Source organism: Rana temporaria, chromosome 2, assembly GCF_905171775.1.
Source record: "Rana temporaria chromosome 2, aRanTem1.1, whole genome shotgun sequence".
NCBI lineage: Eukaryota > Metazoa > Chordata > Amphibia > Anura > Ranidae > Rana > Rana temporaria.
Window position 1 is genome coordinate 380,590,047 of NC_053490.1, and position 25,120 is coordinate 380,615,166.

General features: G+C 39.7%; 1 protein-coding gene across 1 annotated transcript in view; it reads left to right on the forward strand.

The window, feature by feature from the left end:
* Window positions 1-25,120, forward strand: part of CUEDC1 (CUE domain containing 1) — a 149,194-nt gene that overhangs the window by 121,042 nt on the left and 3,032 nt on the right. The window contains exons 8-11 of the mRNA XM_040337855.1: window positions 4,932-5,027; window positions 18,594-18,687; window positions 22,595-22,653; window positions 24,592-24,664. Coding sequence (XP_040193789.1) covers window positions 4,932-5,027; window positions 18,594-18,687; window positions 22,595-22,653; window positions 24,592-24,653 — 311 coding nt within the window. The 3' untranslated portion in view covers window positions 24,654-24,664. The remainder of the gene's footprint in view (window positions 1-4,931; window positions 5,028-18,593; window positions 18,688-22,594; window positions 22,654-24,591; window positions 24,665-25,120) is intronic.

The following is a 25,120-nucleotide window of genomic DNA, read 5'->3' on the forward strand; positions in this document are numbered from 1 at the left end:
GCTGTGATCTGAGAGTTTTTTTTCCCCAACACAATCTGCTACCACTACCTGCGAAGCAAACTCTGCATTTTCACTGCTCTATCAATAAAGAATCCCTTTCACAATGTAAAGAAGAACTTCAACCAAAAGGGAAGCTCAGTTTTTCTTCTGTATTTATCATATTTGGAATAATTTGAAATATGTTCCTGCACAGTATGGTCAAACAATGCTGCCACCCTAATGTGCTACCCAATAGCACTTATTGCAGTAGTGAATAGTTTAAAAAGTGGGTGCTATATTATCAAATCAACCTTATCCACACAACAGCCTTGCTGCTCCCACCTTGGGACGCAGTGTGTTCCCATGAGGGAGTCTCGAGGGGGGGGGGGGGGATTTTAGTACCAGGAGGCTAGACCGCACGATTGTAGTATCTAAATGCTACACCTCTTATAAGTATACTGGTAAAAATTCAATGACATCACTCTAAGTATGCAATGATGTCTCATTAGTGCGTCTATGTTCCTGTAAAGGTACTGAGAGGATGTATGTAAACAAATAACCAATGTGAAGTGTATTGTTCACCTGTACTTCATATTTGCTTTTTTTTTTTGTTCTAAATGAAAATTTTCAATAAAAACATTGAACGTAAAAGCGGTATCCACACTGAACTTTGTGAAAAACAAACAAGTGACACTGTATTATTTTTATTAAATTATCAAAAAACACGCACAGTGTTGAACTGTATATTTATTGTGCTCCTGTATTCAATGTTCCAAATGGTTATAAATCAGTCTATAGTACCCTGAATGTATTGAAGTGCGCCTTCCATTCTCCTTAGCAATGCTTTACCAATATGTGAATACAATAAATACATTTGTGATCAACCAGAGTGTCTTTAAGAGGTCAAGGCTATCTGGTGAGTGAGCATTTCTCACTACTTTTTTTTTTTTTCTCTTGACCTTACGAAAAAATAGTGTACCTCTTGATATTGACAGTCCAGTTATGTGAGCTGTTTAACCAGGTTTCCAGTACTCCCACAAGGTCACTATTCTCCTTGAATAAAATAAGTTCTAGCTCTTCTATTTTGTTTTGCTAGCATTCTTGCATTTGTGAACATAACTTTTTTAATTTTGCATTAGTGTTTAATATTTTATTGCTCATTCTGGAAATATAATTTGATCCTGCAACACTTTCTGTAATGGACTTTGATAATGCAGTTTCCCTGCGGTGTAGTTTTAAGACCCGCTACCACCTTGGTTCCACTCACCTCTATATCCAGTGCTCACTTTAACCCTTGCTCTCTGTGCAGTATATTCTTATCTGAACCCCTCCCCAGATCTTAGTTTTAAAAGCTCCTCCAACATTGTAGCCATTTTTGTCCCCACGGTGCTGCCCCCTCACCATTTGGATACAGTTTTAACTACGATAGAACTAGAAGCCAACCAGATTTCTTTGGGGACAAAATGCTCTGCCCCTTCAGCTGGAGAAAAAATAATGCCACCCATGAAGCCTGTGTGCAGCATTCACCATCAATTGCAAATTGTGTAATCCTACCTCTGCTGCTGATTGGGAGCTGTTCCCAGGTCTTTATTATTGATGGCTAAGCTACTTATGTTTAAACTATTTTGAGTCTTTGAGGATTACAGTCACAAAAAGAGCATGCTGTAAAATAAGGTTTATCGCCTTAGTTTCCATTTTTGTAGCTTTTAATTGATTTCAGTGGCTTTAAATCACAATTTTATAGGGAGAATCTGGTAAAAGGGGATTATGTAGTCTACAAAGGGTTATACAGTGTTGCCAACAAGTTACAGGACATTTTGCCTTTTCAAGAATTCTCCCCCTTGGGTGTACTTCAGCAAAGTAAAGTATGCTGGCTTATGGAAAAGCTAGTAAAATGATTTTGGTATTTTGACTGGGGCTCCTTACCTGTCTTTTTCTGTTTTCAATAGTTTGTATTCAGTTTTAACAAGTAGTTCACATGCAAAAGTTTCCGCCCACACAGGGGCTATCATTGACAGTTGTAACCGAAGTTAGCTCACAGGAAGGAAGGCAAAAATAAGGCAGTATAAATAAGCAAGAACATGAGCGAACACAATGGCAGTAAATAGACTTGCTCATGAAGCCATAAGGACCACGGGATCTTGAAGTGGTTCCCCACAACAACAGAGCGTCTCCTGGACCCATCAATATCCATATGGTGGTGCAAAATACAGCCTGTACAGATCTACAAAGGGAAAAAGAGTGGAAACCAGAAGTAAGTTAGGTGGAAAGGTGAAGCTAAAGAAAAGGAGCTTGGAAAAAGGATGAGAGGGAGGAGTGAGGGGCTTAAGGTTAGAGGTGGAGAAGGTAGGGGCTCGGGAGCATTGGGACCTTCCACCACGGAAGGGTAGGAAAGGCATATGACAGCCATAGTTCAGATTTTAAGGGTCTTGGCATGAGAGTTCTTATAGATGCTTATTATCTGTTGATTAAGCATCAATGTGGTCATGCGATCTCTTACCCCCTGGAAGAGGAGCAATGTTTTTTTCCAGGCTTTGGCAGTTCTTTTGCCTGACAAAAATTGATGAGCAGGCTTCCGCTAATAAGCTAACAGGCTCAGGATTGGACAATGTATTAAGGCAAACTTGACTTCTTTTGTATGGGCAGATGTAACAACATGAATAGAAGGCCAAATATATGGCACCGCAAGCCAAGTAATCTAGGGCACAGATGAGCGGAGATTATGGGGGAGCTAAAGAGGGGTTGGCACGGTGATGGGGGCACAGTTGGATAGTTCCAAAATTACCCACATAGTAATATCTACTGAAGAATGAAGCCAGGATTATTGGGTGATTTGGGCAGCCATGTAGTATTTGCCGATATTGGCTACCCCCAAAGCTCCCTGTATACTGTGTCAAAATGGTCACTATGGAGATCCTGGGGTGTTTATTATCCCAGATAAATCGGAAGATTCTGTTTTGGAACAAACTGAGCAAATGCAATGGAACCCACATTGGGAGAGTACGGAAATAATAATATAACATTTTAGTCGAGATCCAACCATCACACCCCACTTCAAATGCTTCAGGAGATATTGACTATATTACATTTGTACACTATTAAGCATATCCATGTTCTCCTTGTTGGCATCTGATACCTAAACAGCATTCTTCTCTGTCCTGTTTGCTTGGACCCCCATTACCCCTCCTCTCCTTCCCCTCCATATTTCCACATACCCAACCCCCCCCCCCCATATAATACTCTGTTGATTCTCACTTTCTCTCTTGATACATTTTAGATTTCATTATTTTGTTTTAATACTGGGTTCATACTTTCCTACTATACGTTATACACAGTTATGCCCGTAGACCTACACTTTTTCACATTTGTGGGCAAAACAAGAGCACTATTTGATCTACCTATTGCCGTAAACAGTACCATCTCAAAATACAAATATTTTCTTGTGTTCTCACAAAATTGTTGAATCAAATCTATACTTGGACAATTCTTTGGTAAATGCCTCCGTCTGAACTGTCAGTAACAAAGTAATAATTTTGTGTTTGAATTGCACTCTGTACATCTCACTGTTTGTGTTCAGGGTCTTTAAATAAAGAATTTACAAAAAATATCAAGCACATCCAAACCCAAGAAAAAAAAATGCAATATATTTTATTTTTACCAGTGCTTAGATATGTTGACTGCTCACTCATTGCATTGTACTGTATCTATAGAGGAGCAGCTTTGTCACCTTAGGACGGTACTAGAGAGACCTCTCTCTATCCTCATCTTCAGAAAAATGGGGGGAGAGATTCAGTAGCGCAAAGAGAACTGAGAACAATGTTTACCAAAAAAGCAGCAGGAGCAAACACAGTATGTTAGAAGCTCATAGGATTTCTTAAGAGATCAACTGATATTGTTTAGCAAAGTGGTGTCGAACTCCATTTGATTGTGTGCCACATCAGCAGTATGGTTGCCCTCAAAGGGCCAGTTGTATCTGTAAGAGAATGTATCTAGTGCTATGTACAGAGTTCAGGGGTGCTCTGCGTACAGAGTGCAGGGTTTAGGAGTGCCCTGTGTAGAGTGCAGGGTTTAGGAGTGTGCTACATATAGTGTGCAACACAGAAAGGCTTTTGTGTTTACAAGTGACAGCGGGGAGCAGGATCGGAGGTTAAGCGCCTGAGGTAGTGGAATCGTTTTGTCATAATCCAGCTGCAAAACTGGGTGAGAAGGCCACATAAGGCCTGCAAAAATTAAACAAAATAAAAAAATAAAAATTCAAAACCCGGATCAAACACTTTGATAAGTAACTGACAGCTAAATTTACTTTACGCTCTCATAGCTGTTTCAACCTATTGCCATACAATACATAGTTCATATCTGATGCAGTCCACGTTACCAAAACATGCATTAAGAAGGAAGACACTGCATCTACCAAGGAAGTCACATAAGTGGAACACTACAGTTGAATAAAACCACCAACCACTAGTTACAAAATAAAGGCTTCTGTGTTTACAAGTGACAGCAGGGAGCAGGAGCGGAGTGTGAGAGCCCGATGTAGTGGAATAGAGTTTTGCCACCATCCAGCTGCAAAACTGGGTGAGAAGGCCACATGACGAGGCCTGGAGGGCCAGATTTGGCTTGTGGGCCTTGTGTTCGACCTATGTGCTTTAACACTTAACAAATGTAGTAAAAAAATCTTCCAGTGATATATTTAACAGACCAAAGGGCACATAGGAGAAGTTAATTGTTGCGGTTTACATACATTTTAAGAAATTGTTAATACTCCTTTTTTGTTTTTCCTCTCTGTTTTTCCTATATAGCATTTTTATTTTATTTGTAGCCATTACTTGGTACCCCAACTCAAGTAATGTTCGATGCTTTTACAGAGCTGGATTCAAATTACCTTTAAATCTTTTTCACTGTCCAGTTATTAAAATTGAATGATAATTGTTACCTTTTCTGTTCTTTTGCAGCGGAGGAATTCAAGGCTGTGTCTGGGTGCTGTGATTCTAATAATGTTATATCTGAAGATGCCTTATTTAGGGATAAATTAAAACACATGGGTAAATGTAAGTATCATTATAATTATAATTGTAATTCTACTTATTCTAGTGTGATTACAGATCAGCAATTTGAGGCAGTCTGGCCAATCTTGCTTTCACCAGCTACAGGCTCCACATATTTTTTGATTACCAAGGTGTTCCCATGACAAATGTGTGTGTATGTATGAGAGTAAATTTGAGATAAACATGGAGTACAGGGGGTCCCCGACTTACGAGCGGGTTAGGGACTGTAGGTTTGTTAAGTCGGAAATGTTCGTAAGTCGGAACCGCATGGGCAGAATGGTAATTGAGTAATTTTCTGATGTTCCGTTGAATGGCCACGCATACGCAGAACAGGAGATACATAGTTTTCCGATGTTCTGTCGAAAATGGCCGTTCATGCGCAGAACGGCTGATACGTCCCGTTCGTAAGTAGAAGTTGTTCGAAAGTCAGGCATTCGTAAGTCGGGACCCCTTGTATATAGGGGAAGACAAAGACTGCATGTAAAGTGGTTTTTGAAAGAAAAAAAAAAAATTCCTAGGGTTAATAAATCTTTCCTGAAAGGCATAGTTGCCACAAATGTTCACTGATACCTACAATGTTGCTAAAACTGGCTATAAAACGAGTAGAATTTTAGTTAATTTTAAGAACATTTGTTAAATTTTCTAATTATTGTCATAAAAACGTAGTTTCTTGTTTTTAAACATGTTGAGAAGAAAATTCATGAATTTCTAACAGTGTATGTAGTTTTCATCCAAGAAAAGACATTCATAACAAAATCTATTTGTACAGAAATTTGAATTACAGTACTTTCGAAACACATCTTTCCAGTCATAAAATGTACTAAGAATTATCTTACAAGTGTTTGTTAGACTTTAAAAATGTATTTACTAGTGCACAACCAGTTTAGGGAAGCCGTACTCTGTTCTACTGGGCAGCACAGTGATTAGCACTTTCGTTTTGGCAGCACTAGGGTCGTCAGTGTGAATCCCAACTACCACGGCAATGCCTGTCTGGAGTTTCTCCCTGTGCCTGCATGGGTTTCCTCTGAGCATTTCAGTTTCCTCCTGTACTCCAAAGACATATTCTGGTAGGTTATTTGGCCCTTGGCTGAATTGGACCTAATAACTGTATGGATGAGAATTGGGGACCTTAGATTGTAAGCTTTTTCGAGGGCAGGGAATGATGTGACTGTACTATAATGCGCTGCATAAATTGTTGGTGCTATATAAGTACATGTAATAAATAATACTGCCGTACTGAATTTATTTTACTTTTTTTTTTAAACATTGAATGGTCCTGACAACTCTTACTAAATTCTCAAGGATGAAATTGGTAAGCTGTCCCACTAGTATTTTTCCTATCTTTTGGGATGTCGGCCTAAAATCCCGATCAGCTATTCACTGACTGAAGTGCTGTAAAAATTCTTCTAAATGTTTGAAACACGCCGTACCTTCAGTTTCAAGCAGTATTTTTGTACTTGTACCTAAAAGGATTTTAATTGTACTCAGCAGTCTATTTTGTTGCATTATGCAAGTCAAACAGCATGCTTTCTTTGAAAATGGCATGTATTTGAGAAATCTTAGATTTAGTTTACCACACATTTTATGTGTTTGCGTTGCATTAACGTTGATCTGTATAAAGAAATGAAAGCAGATTATTATACACTGTGTTTAAACACACGGTCTCATTTACATGAAAGGCGGTTTTCTATGCAGGATCTTGCAGGCGGCTCCTGCAGACACTGTATGCTGTACACAAGTAACGTTTGAGCAGCGTTTACATGCTTACAATCTTGGTGTTAATGGCCTCTATTGGCCACCACCACTGCTCAACTAGATGCTAGGACATAAACGGCTTTTGCTGCCTGCATCTTAACAACAAAGGATGCCAATCTTGCCACCAATGCCAATAAAATACATATAGTCAGTTTCCCATCAGGACTTCTCTGATGACATAATGGGGAACTGCAACACACTAAAACCATTTTGGTTCTGCCTCCCCATTTAGAATCGGGTCCAATATAAAGGCTGATCTAAAGAACTGCTTCTGTCGGTGAAGAATTTGCTGGGCTGGGGCCAATCAAATATGGCACAGGCAGTAACCGCTTCTCCCACCAGCCATTAGGCAAACCTGATGGAGAACTGCATCACAGAAACCATTCTGGCTCTACCTCCAATGTCCTCTCGGTTCCGCTCTGACGATTAGGTTGGAATGATGGGCAAACAAGGACATACAGTTTAATATATACAAGCAGAACTAGCCCCTCCCACATAATACTACACTAAATAAAAAGACTCATTCATTCGGCTGACCTGTAACTATTAGTATTACAACTGAAAAATTGAGGTCTCGGCTGTGTCCTACTTTTTTTTTTTCTGTTATAAACAGCTAAACATAGTGCACATTTTCATAAAAAAACAAAACGTGCTGTATACATCTAAATGCATTTTTTTTTTCAATGTCCGTGTGAATGAGCCCTAAAGGCATGTTCTAAGAAACTGTAAACACAGATGCACATGGTTTCATACAGTCTAGTTCAAGCATTGTTGCTTCTAAAATGCTTAAGCAACAAATATCAAAAGCCATGCACAAATATCCTTTTGCCAAAAAAACAGAACTGTGTTTTATAGCAAAACTATACACACATACAATTTGATTTTCAGCCACAAATGGGTAAATTGGATTGTTACCTAGTCATTGTGGTTTTCTGGAACCAGCACTGTACTAGATTGCTTATTTCTCTACTTAGCTGGCCATCACCTCTTCTTTTCATATACATTAATCACAGATCTATGGCTACTGCTTTCTGCAGATAGGGTCATTAAAGTGAGTCCCAATAGCCATAACACAGTGGAAATTGGAAGAGACAGGTTGGTGGGAATGTATTTAAGTCACTGGGGGCATACACATCTCATGCATATACATAGATCATCACCATTTCCCAACCTCTCTAATGCAGCAAATCATACTCTTTAATGGCACTGGTCCTAGCATTTGATGCCTATTATTTGCAGAGGAGAAAGGATCTTCCTTGATCTGATAAAGATTCGGCCAACAAAATCCATTCATCACAAGGTTTGTATTAGAATAACAATTGGTTTGGAATAAAGAAAACTTTCCATGAGAGAAATATGCCAGCTGCTATTGCTGACTTTCTTCTAAAAATGCTAATCTTCTATCTTTCAATAAGTTCTGAGCCACACCAGGAACCGTTATGCAAGTCAGGAAAGTTTAAAGAAGTCATGTGTCCCTATCTGCATACCATTTTCAGGGCATTAATACAGAGTATTAACCACTTAAGGACCAGGCCTTTTTCTGACAGTTGTTTAAATTTGTATTTTTTGCTAGAAAATTACATGGAACCCCAAACATTATATATATTTTTTAGCAGAGACCCTAGAGAATAAAATGGTGGTCGTTGCAATATTTTATGTCGCACTGTATTTGCGCAACGATCTTTCGAACACAATTTTTTGGGGAAAAAATACACTTTCATTAATTAAAAAAAAAAAGAGTAAAGTTGGCCCAATTTATTTTGTAGAATGTGAAAGATTATGTTACGCTGAGTAAATGGATGCCTAACATGTCATTCTTCAAAATTGCGCACGCTCATAGAACGGCGACAAACTATGGTGCTTTAAAATCACTATAGGCGATGTTTAAAGTTTAGATGTATCGAGAAGGCCTAGTGCTAGAATTATTGCTCTTGCTCTAAAGATTGCGGCGATACCTCACGTGTGGTTTGAACATGGTTTACATATGTGGGCGCGACTTGCGTATGCGTTCGCTTCTGCGCGTGAGCTCGGAGGGACGGGCGTTTTAAATGTAGTTTGTTGTTTTTATTTATTTTTTTGATCACTATTTTTCCTAGTACAAGGAATGTAAACATCCCTTGCAATAAAAATAAGCATGACAGGTCCTCTTTATTGCAAGATCTGGGGTCAAAAAAATACCTCAGATTTCACATTTACACTTAAAAGCATAACAATAACATTTAATTTTACATTTACCCCAAAAAATGGCCATTTAAGACCGTTAGGCGTAAGTGACGTCAGACGTCGCTCCGGTCCTCCAAGGGCATTGTCGAGTTGGGGACATCTTGCCCTCACTCAACTTCCTGCCCATCGCTCCAGGGGATTAGGTCGTTTCTGCCTTTACCGATCTCTCTGGTAAGTGGGGGGCACCTCTCCTGCTGCCTTTTAAAAGTGATCTTGTGGCAAATCTGCTGCTGGGGCCACTTATATCGGATGCCAAATCGCCCCCAGTTTAAGAAAATTAATTTAAAAGTCAGAAATCAGCACTGGCAGCCTCCATGTTTTGCCCAGATTTCTAAAGGAAGCTCATTATTGTGTGTGCATATGATAACAGAACAGACCGGGTTTCTCTGCAAAAACCAGCAAGAAAACTGCTTTTTGCCGAGATTCCCGTTCGTGTGTACGAGGCATTCATGTTTCTCATCTGGAAATCGGGGCAGAATCTCGACGAGAAAAAAAGAGAACCTGCTCTTTTTTTCTCGTCAAAATTCTTGTTGGCCTGTTACCCGACGAGAAACCCGTCGCCGTGGAAACCCGTGCATGTTCGAAATGACTTTGACGCATGCGCGGTAGCTTCCACGGCATAGGTAGGGTGAAGTAAGATGGCGGCGACGGCATCGAATGTGACGAGCGCATGCTCGTCATACGCGATGATGTCACCTCGTTCTTTTCCTTTTAAGAGAACCACGGTTCTTTTGAAATGAAAGTCAGTACACTCCGGCGGCAAGGGTTTCTTGCCAAGAATCTCGTCGGGGAAAACTATGGGTTTTTAATGACGAGATTCTCGGACGTGTGTACGAGGCCTATGTTAAAAGTTTTTTTTTTTATTTAACTTAAACTCCAGACAAAACTTAAAGGCAAGCATTGAGTTAGAACTCTTGTAATGTTTTTATTGATCTTTCTGTCCCTGTTGGGAAGATTTGTCCCCAATTGCTGTCCTGTTGACTAATCACTGGGACAGAATGTTGATGGACAGTTTCCCAATGGTGGCAGAGACCGTAGACCGCAGTAAACATCTGAAACAATTTTTAACCTTTTCCTTACTTCTTCCCTTGGTGATGCAGCAGAAAAGTAACCTTAGATTCACATCAGTAGGGACATAGGCAACAAAATAAAACCACACTAATCATTGTATTCTGACAACGAGGAAGGCTCCCCATTTTTGCAATAGAACATCAGAGGCAATGACCCCCCTCCAATCCACATTTTGTGTGTTGCTGGAGCAAAAAATAAAAAAATGTATTCATGTTTGGGCTGCTTTAATCTCTAACCCTTCTCATAAAAAGAATTTAGTTTTACCTATTTCCTTACTTTTGTTTTTCCTTTTGCATAATTTGCTGTTAGAGCCGGTTCACACAGGGGCGGCACGACTTCGGGGGCGACTCGGCCAGGCAACATGAAGACGACATCTAAGGCGACTTGCAAAATGACTTCTGTATAGAAGTCAATGCAGGTCGCCCCCAAATTGCGTCGCTCCTATTAGAGCGGTTCTATTCACTAGAATGGGACGCGACTTATCAGGCGGCTGCGTCGCCTGACGAGTCGCCCCCGTGTGAACCGGGTCTTACAATTAAATTATTAACTTTCTATACATAAGTAATTGGTGGTATTCAAGCTGAGATACATGAAAGGATCAGGTAAGTACTTTTCAGGTTCAGAACACAGAATAATAACCGAAGAAAAAAAGATGCTTTATTAAGTGAGTGTAGAAGCTATTTCATGTATCTAATGAAAATACTTGTATTCTTATCCGTATTCAGGGATTAACCTCCTCTTTTTAACACTCATCAGAGCAGACTTGGCATATGCATTCGGCATTTTTTTATTTATTTTTTGTATCCCTTACATGTTGTATTTTTTTGTACAGTGTAATAATGCACAGTATCTAATTTCTGCAGTGGAGTCCTGTTGCTGTCCACAAGGATATAGTAATTCCATTCATGAGCCAGCAGATGGCCTTCACGTTTTACATTTCTCCAATAAATTATTTTTAGTACACTTAATTAAAGTGATGTAGTTGGCTCTTGATCCTCAGTCAGAATTATGCATGCATTTTTAAGCGTTAATTGATGGCTGCAATTAGAGCAGCTCATAATAATTAAATGTGTATAATTTTAGTATATATGTAAATAAAATGGGATGGCTAATTGACCAAGTTGGTCTTTTGTTTACTTCAGCATTTTATATCCCATTTTGTGCAGGCAAGGAGTAGGCAAAGGATGGAAGCTAGGAAAATGTAGTACCAGAGTAACCAGCAGAACTAATGGTTGCTAAAGCTGTGTCTTGATCTTTTACTTTAAAGCGGAGGTTCACCCAAATCACAACACTATCCTATCCGCATTATTTTTTTCTCTTTTAAATACCGTAATATTGCAGACTTCCGGGTAGGCGTCTCCCCGGCGCCACAGTGTTGTCTAGGAGCTCTCCGCAATGTCTACTGGGAGCACAGTGTCGTGCTTCCCAAGATACAATGCAGAACGCCGTCCTTCGAAATCCCGCAAGATTTTCTAGTAAAAAGTCACAACGGGGACGGAACTTTCAACGACGCCGCCCGTTGTGATGGCAACCCTCAGCAGCGCCGTCAACACTAAGCATGCGCGGGATCGAGCGTTGAATTCTGGGTAAGAAGCATTCACCGCATACAGGAAATAGGTGCTTGTGGACTTCTAGTGCCCACAAGCAAAATGGAAACGTCTGGCAGCTTTTTTTTTTATAAATAATCCATTACAAGTATACCGGAATGCAGAGGTTTGAGAAATCAGAACAAGTGAGTAATTATTGATATGAGGGTCATTAATCTAATGGGGGGGGGGGGGGGGATTGCCACGGGAGCTCCGCTTTAAAGTCACTTTATTTTAAACAACTTTGGTGTAACATAAAAGCTGGTTTGTGTTTAACAATAGGAAAGTTTTAACTTTTTCAGAGCCTTGCATTAAAAGGTTCCTTTGTTTCCATCTTCTCTATTACTGTATATTAAAAATCCCAATCTTCTAGCGCAGTTTATGTAGACTAGAATAGGAGAATAGCTTGTATGTATATGTATATATAAGTGTGTGTGTGCGTGTATATGTGTGTATGTATGATATATATATATATATATATATTAGTGGTATTTGGGGGTTGTTTAGCTTAAGTGTAGCACCCGCTAGCGAGAACAATCCACTCTAAAAATTCAACTTCAGGACTTGTTGGCCCACTTTTAATAAAGTAAAGAAAAACAGTTCATCCAAAATTCCCACACAGGGGTTTCAAAAGCAATAATGAAATAAATGAAAAATACCAAGCCACCTGGCTCTCAGGTCAACACTGCTGGTCAGGCGTTGACCTCGGTCCTCTTGACCCTGTAACTTTGTCCCTGTTTGGTACCCACTCTGTACCTCTGGAGACACCATCTCTTACAGATTCCTGGCTGCTACAGCCCACTGGCTTGGGCCCTCCATCTGCTCTGTAAGACTGTCCTGTGCCAAGAGGCACACGTCTCACTTGCAGGCTTGGATTAGGGAGGGTGGAGCCCGGAATGCTGGTCCTGACTCTATCAGGCCCACACACACCTGAACAATTAGTGTGCAGGGGAATCTTAAAACCCAGGCCCAGGACTGGGGATTTAATTCCACCCAGATCTCTAAGAAATCCCCGGCCTCCAGGTCCCAGAGTAAGTAATGAGGAAACAAACGCCAGTTTCCTCTGTACATTAGAAGCTCCCTGGAGCTCCTCAACCCGTCTGGTTGAGAATTCTGGGTACATACACTGGTGGAGTACTATATATATATATATATATATATATATATATATATATATATATATATATATATATATATATATATATATATATATATATATATATATATATATATACACAAACACCTGAGGTAACCATGACTGAAACCTTTTTCTCTCACTTACCCGGACAGGCCAGTGTTAGACAGCATGACATAATTATGGAACCAGATGTCCGTTTAAATGTAAAATCCTATAGAATACCCAAGGCTAGGCAGAAAGCAGTTGCACATTTAAATAAAAAACATGTTGGCGTTGGATGTGATAGAGGAGTCCCACGGTGACTGGTCAAGTCCCATAGGGGGTTATTTACGAAAGGCAAATCCACTTTGCACTACAAGTGCAAAGTGCACTTGGAAGTGCAGTCGCTGAAAATCTGAGGGGTAGATCTGAAATGAGGGGAAGCTCTGCTGATTTTAATATCCAATCATGTGCAAGCTAAAATGTTTTTCATTTTCCTTGCCTGTCCCCCTCAGATCTACAGGGGGACATGCAAAGTGTAGTGCAAAGTGGCTTTGCCTTTAGTAAATGACCCCCATAGCATTGGTGCCAAAACCAAATGGAACTATAAGATTTTGTAATGATTTCAGCAAGTTGAATAGCGTGTCCAAATTCGATGTGTACCCAATGCTTCAGGTCGACAAGCTTTTTGACAGATTGGAAAGTGCCCGGTACGTAAACGACTTTAGATCTGACTAAAGGTTATTGGCAGCTACCCCTAACAGAATGGCCTTTTCTACCCCTGAGGGGTCATTCCAGTATAAGCAGATGCCTTTTGGTTTGCATGGTGCTCCTGCCTTATTCCAGAGAATGATGAACAAGACATTGGGACCACATCGCCAATACACAGCCAACTATGTGGACAATGTCGTCATCCACAGCCCAGATTGGGAATCTCATTTGCCCCAGGTAGAAGCAGTAGTAGATTCCCTTAAGAAAGCAGGACTCACGGCCAACCCCAAAAAGTGTGCCATAGGCTTGGAGGAGGCCAAATACCTTGGCTACATAATGCCTGCATACAGTAACAATTTGATATGTATTCTTTCTTCATTGACAAACACATACTATATATATATATATATATATATATATATATATATATATATATATATAAAAATAAACCAAAAACGGCGATGAAACAAAAAGTCTCTGCAAATTATTTGTCTTTCAAGATTATGTAAATTTGTGCAATCCAATCCCATGTGGTCTTAATGATACTGTTCAGCCACCACTTTCTTGTGTGCCATTCTTGCATGAATCAAACTCAACGCAGCAGTGTAAATGGATCGCTCATTGGAACAAAATAACCTTTTTAGTTATGAAAGGTCTAACAGCACTTATTTGTGTTAGACGCCAAAGTCAATCTACCCCCTCCAAACCATCTCAAGCCATTTCAAAACGGATAAGAGACTCAAATAGTGTAAATGCTTTTAAAAAAACATTTAATGAAACCCAGGACCCAATACATACACATATGTGCTTGAGCATATTAAACCCCACCAGGCGTGTGATTATGGCAATGGATGTTTGCAGGCTTTGGTAGGTGGCGTAGTTGTAGGTGATGTTGTGCTGCTCGATCTTACTGTTTACATTTAACAAAGCCAATCATTTATTTTTGTTCGTTATGGTCATTTAATTTGTTTTTAAGTTTATATGTTTATACTATACATTTTATCTAAAACTTTGCTGAGAGGTTTCACTGTTGATTTTTTTATGGTACTGAATGCACAGATGATTGCAAATGTCCAAAAAATAGATGTATTAATATTTTGTTTGTACTTCTGTTTTCCTGCTGTTGTATTATCTTTGGCTTCTTGTAATGTGCATTGGAAAGCTGTAAAATGCCTCTCTAGCAATAAAAACTTATTTAAAAAAAAACCTGCCAGGTGAGACCCAAAGAGAGGGGACAGATGCTTTATTCAACCCTTTAATTTTAAAGTGCTATTACAGATCTGTAGATAAATGTTATTTTGTCTGCCGTTTCCACCATAATATTCAGTATTTCTACTCAGAGGTAAGAGCTAATGGGGGGGGGGAGGACTTTAACCACTTAAGGACCCGCTCATGTACATATACGTCGGTACTTTAAAGATGGATATCTCGGTAACGGCAGCAGCTGCTGCCACAACTGAGATATCCATCTTTTCTGTGAGCGGCCCTGTAAACGATAACGGTGGTCTCGGCGACAGATTCACTGCAAGATCACCGTGATCGGCGGCGGGAGAGGGGCCCGTCGCTTACCGGAGCCGTCGGCGGAGGCGATCAGGTCCTTCTTTCTGCTTGGCTGGGATACGAGTGAGGGCAAGATGACCCCCACCCGTCTCCATAGCATAGCAAGCGACATCAAAACGGCACTTCCGCCCATGCTTCTTAAAGCGGGGGGTTCACCCTTAGAGGGCACTTTTCCCCCTTAGATTCCTGCTCGTTTTTACTAGGGGAATCGGCTATTTATTTTAAAATATGTGCAGTACTTACCCGTTTACGAGATGCATCCTCTCTGTCGCTTCCGGGTATGGGCTTCGGGAATGGGCGTTCCTTCTTGATTGACAGGCTTCCGAGAGGCTTCCGACGGTCGCATCCATCGCGTCACGATTTTCCGAAAGAAGCCGAACGTCGGTGCGCAGGCGCAGTATAGAGCCGCACCGACGTTCGGCTTCTTTCGGCTACGAGTGACGCGATAGATGCGACCGTCGGAAGCCTCTCGGAAGGCTGTCAATCAAGAAGGAACGCCCGCTCCCGAAGACCCATACCCGGAAGCGACGGAAGAAGATGCAGCTCGAAAACGGGTAAGTACTGCTCATATTTTAATACAAATAGCCGATTCCCCTAGACCGAACGAGCAGGAAGCTAAGGGGAGAATTTTTTTTTTTTTTACAAATGGGTGAACTCCCGCTTTAAAGAGACATTTTTTTCTGTTTTGTCATCTATTACAAGGGATGTTTACATTCCTTGTCATAGGAATAAAAGTGACCTATTATTTTTTTAAACAGTGTAAACATTAATAAAATAAATTTAAATAAATAAGAAAACTTTTTTTTTTAAAGCGCCCCATCGCGACGAGCTCGCGCACAGAAGCAAACACATATGTGAGTAGCGCCTGCATATGAAAACGTTGTTCAAACCACACATGTGAGGTATAGCCGCAATCGTTGGAGCGAGAGCAATAATTCTAGCCCTAGACCTCCTCTGTAACTCAAAAGATGCAACCTATAGAATTTTTTAAACGTCGCCTATGGAGATTTTTAAGGATAAAAGTTTGACGTCCTTCCACGAGCGGGCGCAATTTTGAAGCGTGACATGTTGGGTATCATTTTACTCGGCATAACATTATCTTTCACAATATAAAAAAAATTTGGGCTAACTTTACTGTCTTATTTTTTAATTAAAAAATGTGTAATTTTTTCCAAAAAAAAGTGCGCTTATAAGACCGCTGCGCAAATATGGTGTGACAAAAAGGATTGCAATGACCGCCATTTTGTTCTCTAGGGTGTTAGAAAAAATATATATATAATGTTTGGGGGGTTCTAAGTAACTTTTTAGCAAAAAAAAAAAAGTTTTAATCTTGTAAACACCGATTCTGAAAAACAGGCAAGGTCCTTAAGTGGTTAAATGAGACGCATGGATATTTATGTCTCCATCCCTGTATCGGTATACAAAAAATGAAAGAGTTGGGACTTTAAATGAGGCATGTACAGTGTGGCTAAAGTAGACATCCATTGTAAGAGCCTATAAGTTTATTGTCTGAACAGTAGATAATACGACATAATAGCATATATACATGAGGATTATTGAATCATATGAAAAATATATGGCAGGCCATAAATATGAAAAAGTCATAGCATTGTAGCACATTGCATTGTGTGGCATGGAAAAATATCCTCCAAATTCTAAGATCACTTAAAAGAAGATAATGGGGTAAAATCGGAATTAATAAAATGCTTTGGTCCGTCTATGGAACAAGGTGCATCCAGATAAGCCTAACTATTTTCGTGGTTTATACCAATCTTCAGGGGCAAGTGCATCTATATCTGCCAAGGGATATACATAAGCAAATGTGGTCTGATGATACCCATATACTGGGGCAAGTAATTTTGTAGGGGAAAGAAAATGCCTATCCCTTTGTATAATCACAAGTCAACTGAGTCTGGAGTCTGTTATGCTAGATCCTGGGGGACTGCCTGAGGTGTCTACTCAGAGGTAAGCCTGCCGTGTCCTCGGCACGTAGCACAATACTATCCAGCTAGTACTGGCTGATAACTGTTAGGCTTCATTTCCAATGGCGTTTTTACAGCCACTGTTGTTAGCCTTTTTTACAGCTTAAAAACGCCTGTCCATGTTTATTTTGTAAAAAAAAAAAATATATATATATTTTTGTGAGCTGCAGCTTTAAAAATGCAGCGGTCGCGTTTTTGAGCGTTTTCGTGCGTTTTTTAGCGTTTTTTAACGTCTGGCGTTTTTACAGCTCTACTCTGGAGCTTCAGAACGCCCTGGTCCTGCGTTTTTTTTACAGCTCAAAAATGCCTATGCCATTTGCAGCTCAAAAACGCCTATGTGGGCATGATGCCATAGAATAACATGGACAGGCGTTTTTAAGCTGTAAAAAACGCTCAGAAAAGTGGCTGTAAAAACGCCAGTGGAAATGAAGCCTAATGCTTAAGACGGCAACGGCGCAAACTAAAAAAAGAAAACTTTTTTTGTTGTTGTTCTGAAGTCTGAGTTATTGGTTCACAGCAGTCAACAGACAAATTGTTGGCTGGAAGCCAGAAGACATTAATATCTGAATGAAAATAGCAAATCATTCTGTTTATTTACTGTGGTCCTTACAAAGACTTTGTCTGTGTGCCACTGTATCTCCTGAATAAGAGACAAATGACACTATGCAATGCAAAGTCTCATGAATGTGCAAGAAAATAAGAATTGAGCAGTACTGCCAGTGGAATTGTTCTCTCTGCTGAGTTTCTCTATGATGTCTCTGTATCCTAGAAATATAATACAGTGTGAATATTCGATGCACGTACATTAAAATGTAGGAGCGTGTTCAAAAATGTAAAGGATAAGTACACCTTTCAGTAAATAAATGCACATATTTTTGCCAAAACATGTGAATGTGTTATTTTGGCCTACAGAAGTCTGGAAAGCATTGCATACATGATCCATGGATCCTTGGTGCAATCTCGGGCCCCTAGAGACACATTGTCCAGCTTTCTTGCTCATACCCCTGTACAGGCTTTCTGTTAGAGAGCAGGAGGAATTGTCCGTGGACTACATGGGCCGTCATCCATTGAGAAGTACAAGTCCGTCTGCCGCGGTGGAAGACAGGAATTGTAAAAAAAAAGGGCTGACCCGTTAAAAATAGTGATTCCCATAAAGAGTCCCCTTACCAGTTCTGTAATGAAGCTTTGATCAAATGACTACTGGTTAACATGAATGTAAAATGTATTCTTTAGTGTCGGTTCACACCTGCAGTTTGCTTTTCCAGCCCATTAAGTTGAATGGGCTTCAAAGTGCACCTGAAAGTACAAAAAGTAGTGCATACTACACTACTTTTGAAGAGCGCCTCACCAAATCGCATGGTACTGGTGCCCGTTTTGGGGTGCCGTTCATGTATTGGCACCTGCAGCAGCTTGCAAAGGCAGCGTTTTTTTTTACATGGACCATGCTCTGGTGTGAACCAGCTCTTAATGGGTGCAGTGTTTTTAGTTTTTTTTTATTTATATATATATATATATATATATATAATTTTTTATTTTTTTTTATTAATGCATTGTTTCCTTTTAGCTACTAGGAAAAAGTTGTTGGAGATAGCCCGGGCTTTTTCTGAGAAAACAAAGATGAGGAAGTCAAAGAGAAAACATTTGCTCAAACACCAAGTGTATCCTTTATCATTTTGTAACTGTATTATGCTGTATTTATCTGTAGCCAAAACGTGATTATATATATATATATATATATATATATATATATATATATATATAAAAAATAATGAACAGAACCATTAACTCCTTCTGTTTTTTATTTTATTATTTGTGTCCTAAAGAGGGAATTTCTCTCTTGCTTTCATCCTGGTAACAATATTGTCACACTGATAGAATGTGCGTGGAAATCTTGTGGGGGCAATTAAAAGCTTAACCGAGGTTTTAGCTTTCCCCAACCACCTAATAAAATGTTCTATGCAAATCCTGTTGTGTCAATGTTCGAAAGATTTTCGGTCACTTCTAGGCCTGGCGACGATGTCAATTGGGCTGTAAGTGAGGCAGACACAGAATAATAAAAAGATGAAAGTTTTTTAAGCATTCTACTGTATGAAAAAACTTTTAAAGCTATTTTAAATTTAAAAAACAAACACTCATTTCTTTTTTTTTTTTTGGGGTGGGGGGGAGACTAAAGGTGCCCTACAGTCATGTTGTGCATGCCTGTCAATCATATTTGACAAATTGATTAAGGTCACGTTAAGACCACTCGTCGTTGTGGTGTGCTGTAAAAATGCACTTGTTACTGCCTGTTGTGTGCGTTTAGCATGTTGTGCCTTTCATTGTCAGTGGCAACCCATAACTAAATGCACCTCTAAAAAAATGCATTGCAGCGTGCCACGACGCATGTTAAAGCACGTGTGTTGAAATGGCGCATTTCCAACTTTTTATACATTCTTGTGAATGGCAGCACATTTATTTGAAAAGGGCTGCTTTAATGTGCATATGTTAATTACCAGAACAGACAGGTCTCAATGGGCCTTATCCACATAGGCATAACACATTTCTGTGTGTGTATATGTGTTTGTGTATATGTGTAAGTCCTGAGCCACTAGCCAGGCCTTTAGAGTTACTCGCCAATAGTTGCACCACCCAACTTCTCCCCTGCCCCACCCCTAAGTCCGCCCCTAAACACGCCCTTGTAAATTTTCTCATGAAATTACACTGTTAAATGTTTTAAGCAGAATTAAGTTCCAAAAATAAATATTAACAACACTGTTAACAATATTAACATAAAACATATCAGTACCCATCAGTGCAGCCTCGCTGTGCCCATCGAATGTAGCCTCGCTGTGCCCCATCAAATGTAGCCTCACTGTGCCCCATCAAATGTAGCCTCAGTGCCCCATCAAATGCAGCCTCACAGTGCCTCATCAAATGCAGCTTCACAGTGCCCCATCAAATGCAGCTTCACAGTGCCCCATCAAATGCAGCGTCACCTTGCCCCATCACTCCAGACTCGCCATTGCCTTTATGCTGGTTCACACACACAGCGGATGTGTGTTACGGAGCTGGGTCTGTGTTCGGCGGCTCATGTAACAAGGTCCCACCCCCTAGACCGGCTTGTGTGATAGGTGGATCACTGAATCAATCTACTATAACACGAGACGGTCTAGGGGGGCGGGACCTTGTTACACCGAGCCACCGAACACAGACCCAGCTCCGTAACACATGGCGGGAGATGTCTGCTGTGTGTGTGATACGCAAGAGGAGGAGACCGCTGCAGCTTCAGCTCAAAGTGGCGCCACGGCAGTCCAGCCAAGCCGCTCTGTGTCCTCCGGGTGAGTTTCCTGGCTGATCGCTTCAGCCAGGAAACGGTCAGCCTAGTCCGTCCCTGCACCTCACTCTCCCTGCAGTAAATTCTCGCAAAATGCCATACCTGTTGATCTTGCCAGAAATGTTGATTTGCTAAGGTCTGTGCTCCTTGCTTGTGCTTTATCAGTTACATTGTTCTCAGATGTCTGAGAACTACAGAATGATACTCTTTTGTTATCAAGAAGAAGATATGGTGTAGTCATGTAGTACTGTCCTGTATCTGTTGTCCTAATACAGTATGATGAATGAGCATTAAATGAATGTAAGTCTTTCGCGCTACTCAAGAGTAAACTGTGAATGTGACTGGAGGAATAAGAATGTGCAAAAGCTGCAAAAACTGTCAGTGTTCACCTTACACATAAATGTTCAATATAATAGTAGTGTTCTCACGCTAAAGATAATATACAAAATATAATTTGCAAACAACAATACGTGAATACACCAATATGTAAAGTGCAAAAGGAATTGATACTCTTGAGTAAAATAAAGTGCAATATAATGTTGACCTGTGTAGTCCATATAAAGTGCAAAAATGTGCAATGAGGTTCAATATAGCAAAATAATATTGCAAATATATGTCATAAAAATGGACTCTTGCATCACATGAATTAAAAGTCACAAAGAAGTCACGAGGTGCGTGACGTAACACCGTAGGGAGGAAACGAGGCTACCGCAGACCGGAGATAGACGGAGGACAAGTAAGACGGCGTTCACAACGCCACGATTTACTATACACTGCTCGTTTTAATTCATGTGATGTAAGAGTCCATTTTTATGACATTCAATAAAGCTTTACAGTTACCTACTACACCATTAGAGGTCTTTCTCTCCCTTCACTTCCCATTTAGTGCCCCTTGCTGGAGCGCCCCCTTTTTAAGACAGCTGACAGCCAGGAGAACAGAGGGAGTGGTGGAGGATATTGGCCAGCACTACCATTAGTGGAGAGTCAACAGAGGGAAGACGAGAGAACTACATATGCCCCACTAACTAATGCAGAAGTGAGAGTTCTGGGAGACTGGTGTAGGATTTCCTATATGATTCATCATTTCAATTGTGAATAGATCCCGGATGTGAACAGCACTTATAGAAAGTCATTTTTCACTATTCATCCATGCACATTTTCATCCATTGCAATAGTTTTGTTGCTATATTGATCCTCATTGCACTTTTTTTGCACTTTTTATATGGACTACACATGTCAAAATTATATTGCACTTTATTTTACTCTTTAGAATTATTTATTCCTTTTGCACTTTACATATTGGTGTATTCACGTATTGTTTGCAAATTATATTTTGTATATTATCTTTAGCGTGAGAGCACTACTATTTTGATGATTAAGAAGAATGAGATAAAAGAGAGATAAAAAGAATGGAGAGGAATATGGAAAGCACAGCAAAGTAAATGTTTTGCTTGTAAACAACCCTAACCCTGGAGCAGATATATATATATATTTTTTTTTTAACAATATTTCTCTATTTGACTAGAAAGTTTTCCTACTTTAATGCCCATTAAACTATGGATATGTTCTTAAAAAAAAAAAAAAACCTGAATAAAGTTTCTAGGGCATATCTTCTATGTTTATGTTCTCTTCCCCTGTCGTCACTATTATTGGCGATTAGCCGCCATTAAATTGCAGCTCGAAATTGCTTTGCCTTACACAGCAGTGGCAGCTGTGAAAATTCAGCAACCCCATTGTAAAATGACACTTGCAGGAAGTCTGCAACTGTCAGGGTAATACTGTGTAACCATGTATTTCTTATTTAATTCATATGTTTGATTAAAGAAGGTGACCTTTAATGTGCATGGGACCTTGGTTAAAAACACCTTGCAAGCAAAAGAAAGAGAATGTTTTAACTTACATATTTTTTCATATTGGCTACCATTTTTATGTTGTGTTGTTGTTTTTTTTTTTACCATTTATTATTTCAACATTTCTTTTTTTTTTCAACGTCGCATAAAAAAAGCACAACTTGAAAGTAACTTTTCATTTGCAAATAATTGTACAATTGTCTTTTTAAATGAAAGGGTATGGCACTACACATAACATAACATATACATACAGTATAAATAATACAGTGTCTTCTTCTGAAATAATGCATTTGTAAGTAAAACTATTTTTTTTGCTATGTGTGAGCCCCTGGTGATGTGGGTTGTTTGGACATTTTATTGGAGATGTTCGCTTCAATTCTGTGACCTTAACTTAAAGTGCAGGTTGGGAACTGCAGCCTCCACAGCCAATCTTCTGGATGACATTGAAGGACATTCTTGCGGTAAACTTCTTAAATGTTCATTGTTTTTATTTACATAGCAAAAAATGCATGTGGTCACAATGACCTTGGTGGCTGAGAGGTTGGCACATTTGCCACCAGTTTTAACTTCTATTTTAAAATATTGTGGCATGGGGTTACTTGTCCCCCTGTCAATTGGTTCTATACAGGGAGTGCAGAATTATTAGGCAAGTTGTATTTTTGAGGATTAATTTTATTATTGAACAACAACCATGTTCTCAATGAACCCAAAAAACTCATTAATATGAAAGCTGAATATTTTTGGAAGTAGTTTTTAGTTTGTTTTTTAGTTTTAGCTATTTTAGGGGGATATCTGTGTGTGCAGGTGACTATTACTGTGCATAATTATTAGGCAACTTAACAAAAAAAATATATATACCCATTTCAATTATTTATTTTTACCAGTGAAACCAATATAACATCTCAACATTCACAAATATACATTTCTGACATTCAAAAACAAAACAAAAACAAATCAGTGACCAATATAGCCACCTTTCTTTGCAAGGACACTCAAAAGCCTGCCATCCATGGATTCTGTCAGTGTTTTGATCTGTTCACCATCAACATTGCGTGCAGCAGCAACCGCAGCCTCCCAGACACTGTTCAGAGAGGTGTACTGTTTTCCCTCCTTGTAAATCTCACATTTGATGATGGACCACAGGTTCTCAATGGGGTTCAGATCAGGTGAACAAGGAGGCCATGTCATTAGTTTTTCTTCTTTTATACCCTTTCTTGCCAGCCACACTGTGGAGTACTTGGACGCGTGTGATGGAGCATTGTCCTGCATGAAAATCATGTTTTTCTTGAAGGATGCAGACTTCTTCCTGTACCACTGCTTGAAGAAGGTGTCTTCCAGAAACTGGCAGTAGGACTGGGAGTTGAGCTTGACTCCATCCTCAACCCGAAAAGGCCCCACAAGCTCATCTTTGATGATACCAGCCCAAACCAGTACTCCACCTCCACCTTGCTGGCGTCTGAGTCAGACTGGAGCTCTCTGCCCTTTACCAATCCAGCCACGGGCCCATCCATCTGGCCCATCAAAACTCACTCTCATTTCATCAGTCCATAAATCCTTAGAAAAATCAGTCTTGAGATATTTCTTGGCCCAGTCTTGACGTTTCAGCTTGTGTGTCTTGTTCAGTGGTGGTCGTCTTTCAGCATTTCTTACCTTGGCCATGTCTCTGAGTATTGCACACCTTGTGCTTTTGGGCACTCCAGTGATGTTGCAGCTCTGAAATATGGCCAAACTGGTGGCAAGTGGCATCTTGGCAGCTGCACGCTTGACTTTTCTCAGTTCATGGGCAGTTATTTTGCGCCTTGGTTTTTCCACACGCTTCTTGCGACCCTGTTGACTATTTTGAATGAAACGCTTGATTGTTCGATGATCACGCTTCAGAAGCTTTGCAATTTTAAGAGTGCTGCATCCCTCTGCAAGATATCTCACTATTTTTGACTTTTCTGAGCCTGTCAAGTCCTTCTTTTGACCCATTTTGCCAAAGGAAAGGAAGTTGACTAATAATTATGCACACCTGATATAGGGTGTTGATGTCATTAGACCACACACCTTCTCATTACAGAGATGCACATCAACTAATATGCTTAATTGGTAGTAGGCTTTCGAGCCTATACAGCTTGGAGTAAGACAACATGCATAAAGAGGATGATGTGGTCAAAATACTCATTTGCCTAATAATTCTGCACTCCCTGTAGTGTGTGAATGTAATTGGGACATTAGAGTGTTGGCTTCATTGGTGGGACAGGGACAGATAAAATATAACGTTGCACATCATGTTGGTCTTATCTATTTAATCCTGGAAGTGAATTGCCTAACGGCAAGCCTCAGTAAACTGAAATATGGGTTTCAATAGATTACTGTGCCTGAAGCTATAGATGATTTTTTTTTTCATTTGTTTTCAGATGAAGATGTCCAGGCAAGAATGAAACAGCTCAATAATGCAGGAGAGGAAACACAAAAATAAGGACAATCAAAGTCAGTTTATCCTTTTTTATTTTTTTTCTAGTAGCTTCCATAATGGTGTGAAAGCAACTTGGTATTAGTGGCATTTATAGGTTGAATTCTAAGGAACGCTTATCATTAACGAAGATCTTTTGGATAACGGTCTTCGAGATTGATTTTTCTTTTGACATGCTTTAGATTTGCTGTTAGCATATGTACAATCTGAAGGTCATTGAAGACGGAGCCTGTATTACAAATGCGGGAGGGAACACTTTTACATCTTCTTATGGGATATTTCATCTCCTTAAACATTTCTTATGTAAGAATATTGTAATAATCAAAAAAATAGGTAATTAAACCAGGGTTTTATACACTATAGTAATGAAACCTGTATACAGGAGATATCCAGCCTTAACATTATTTAAATATTAAATCTAAAGCTTATAGAATGTAACTGTTAGGAATATTGTAATAGACAGTGCAGCTATC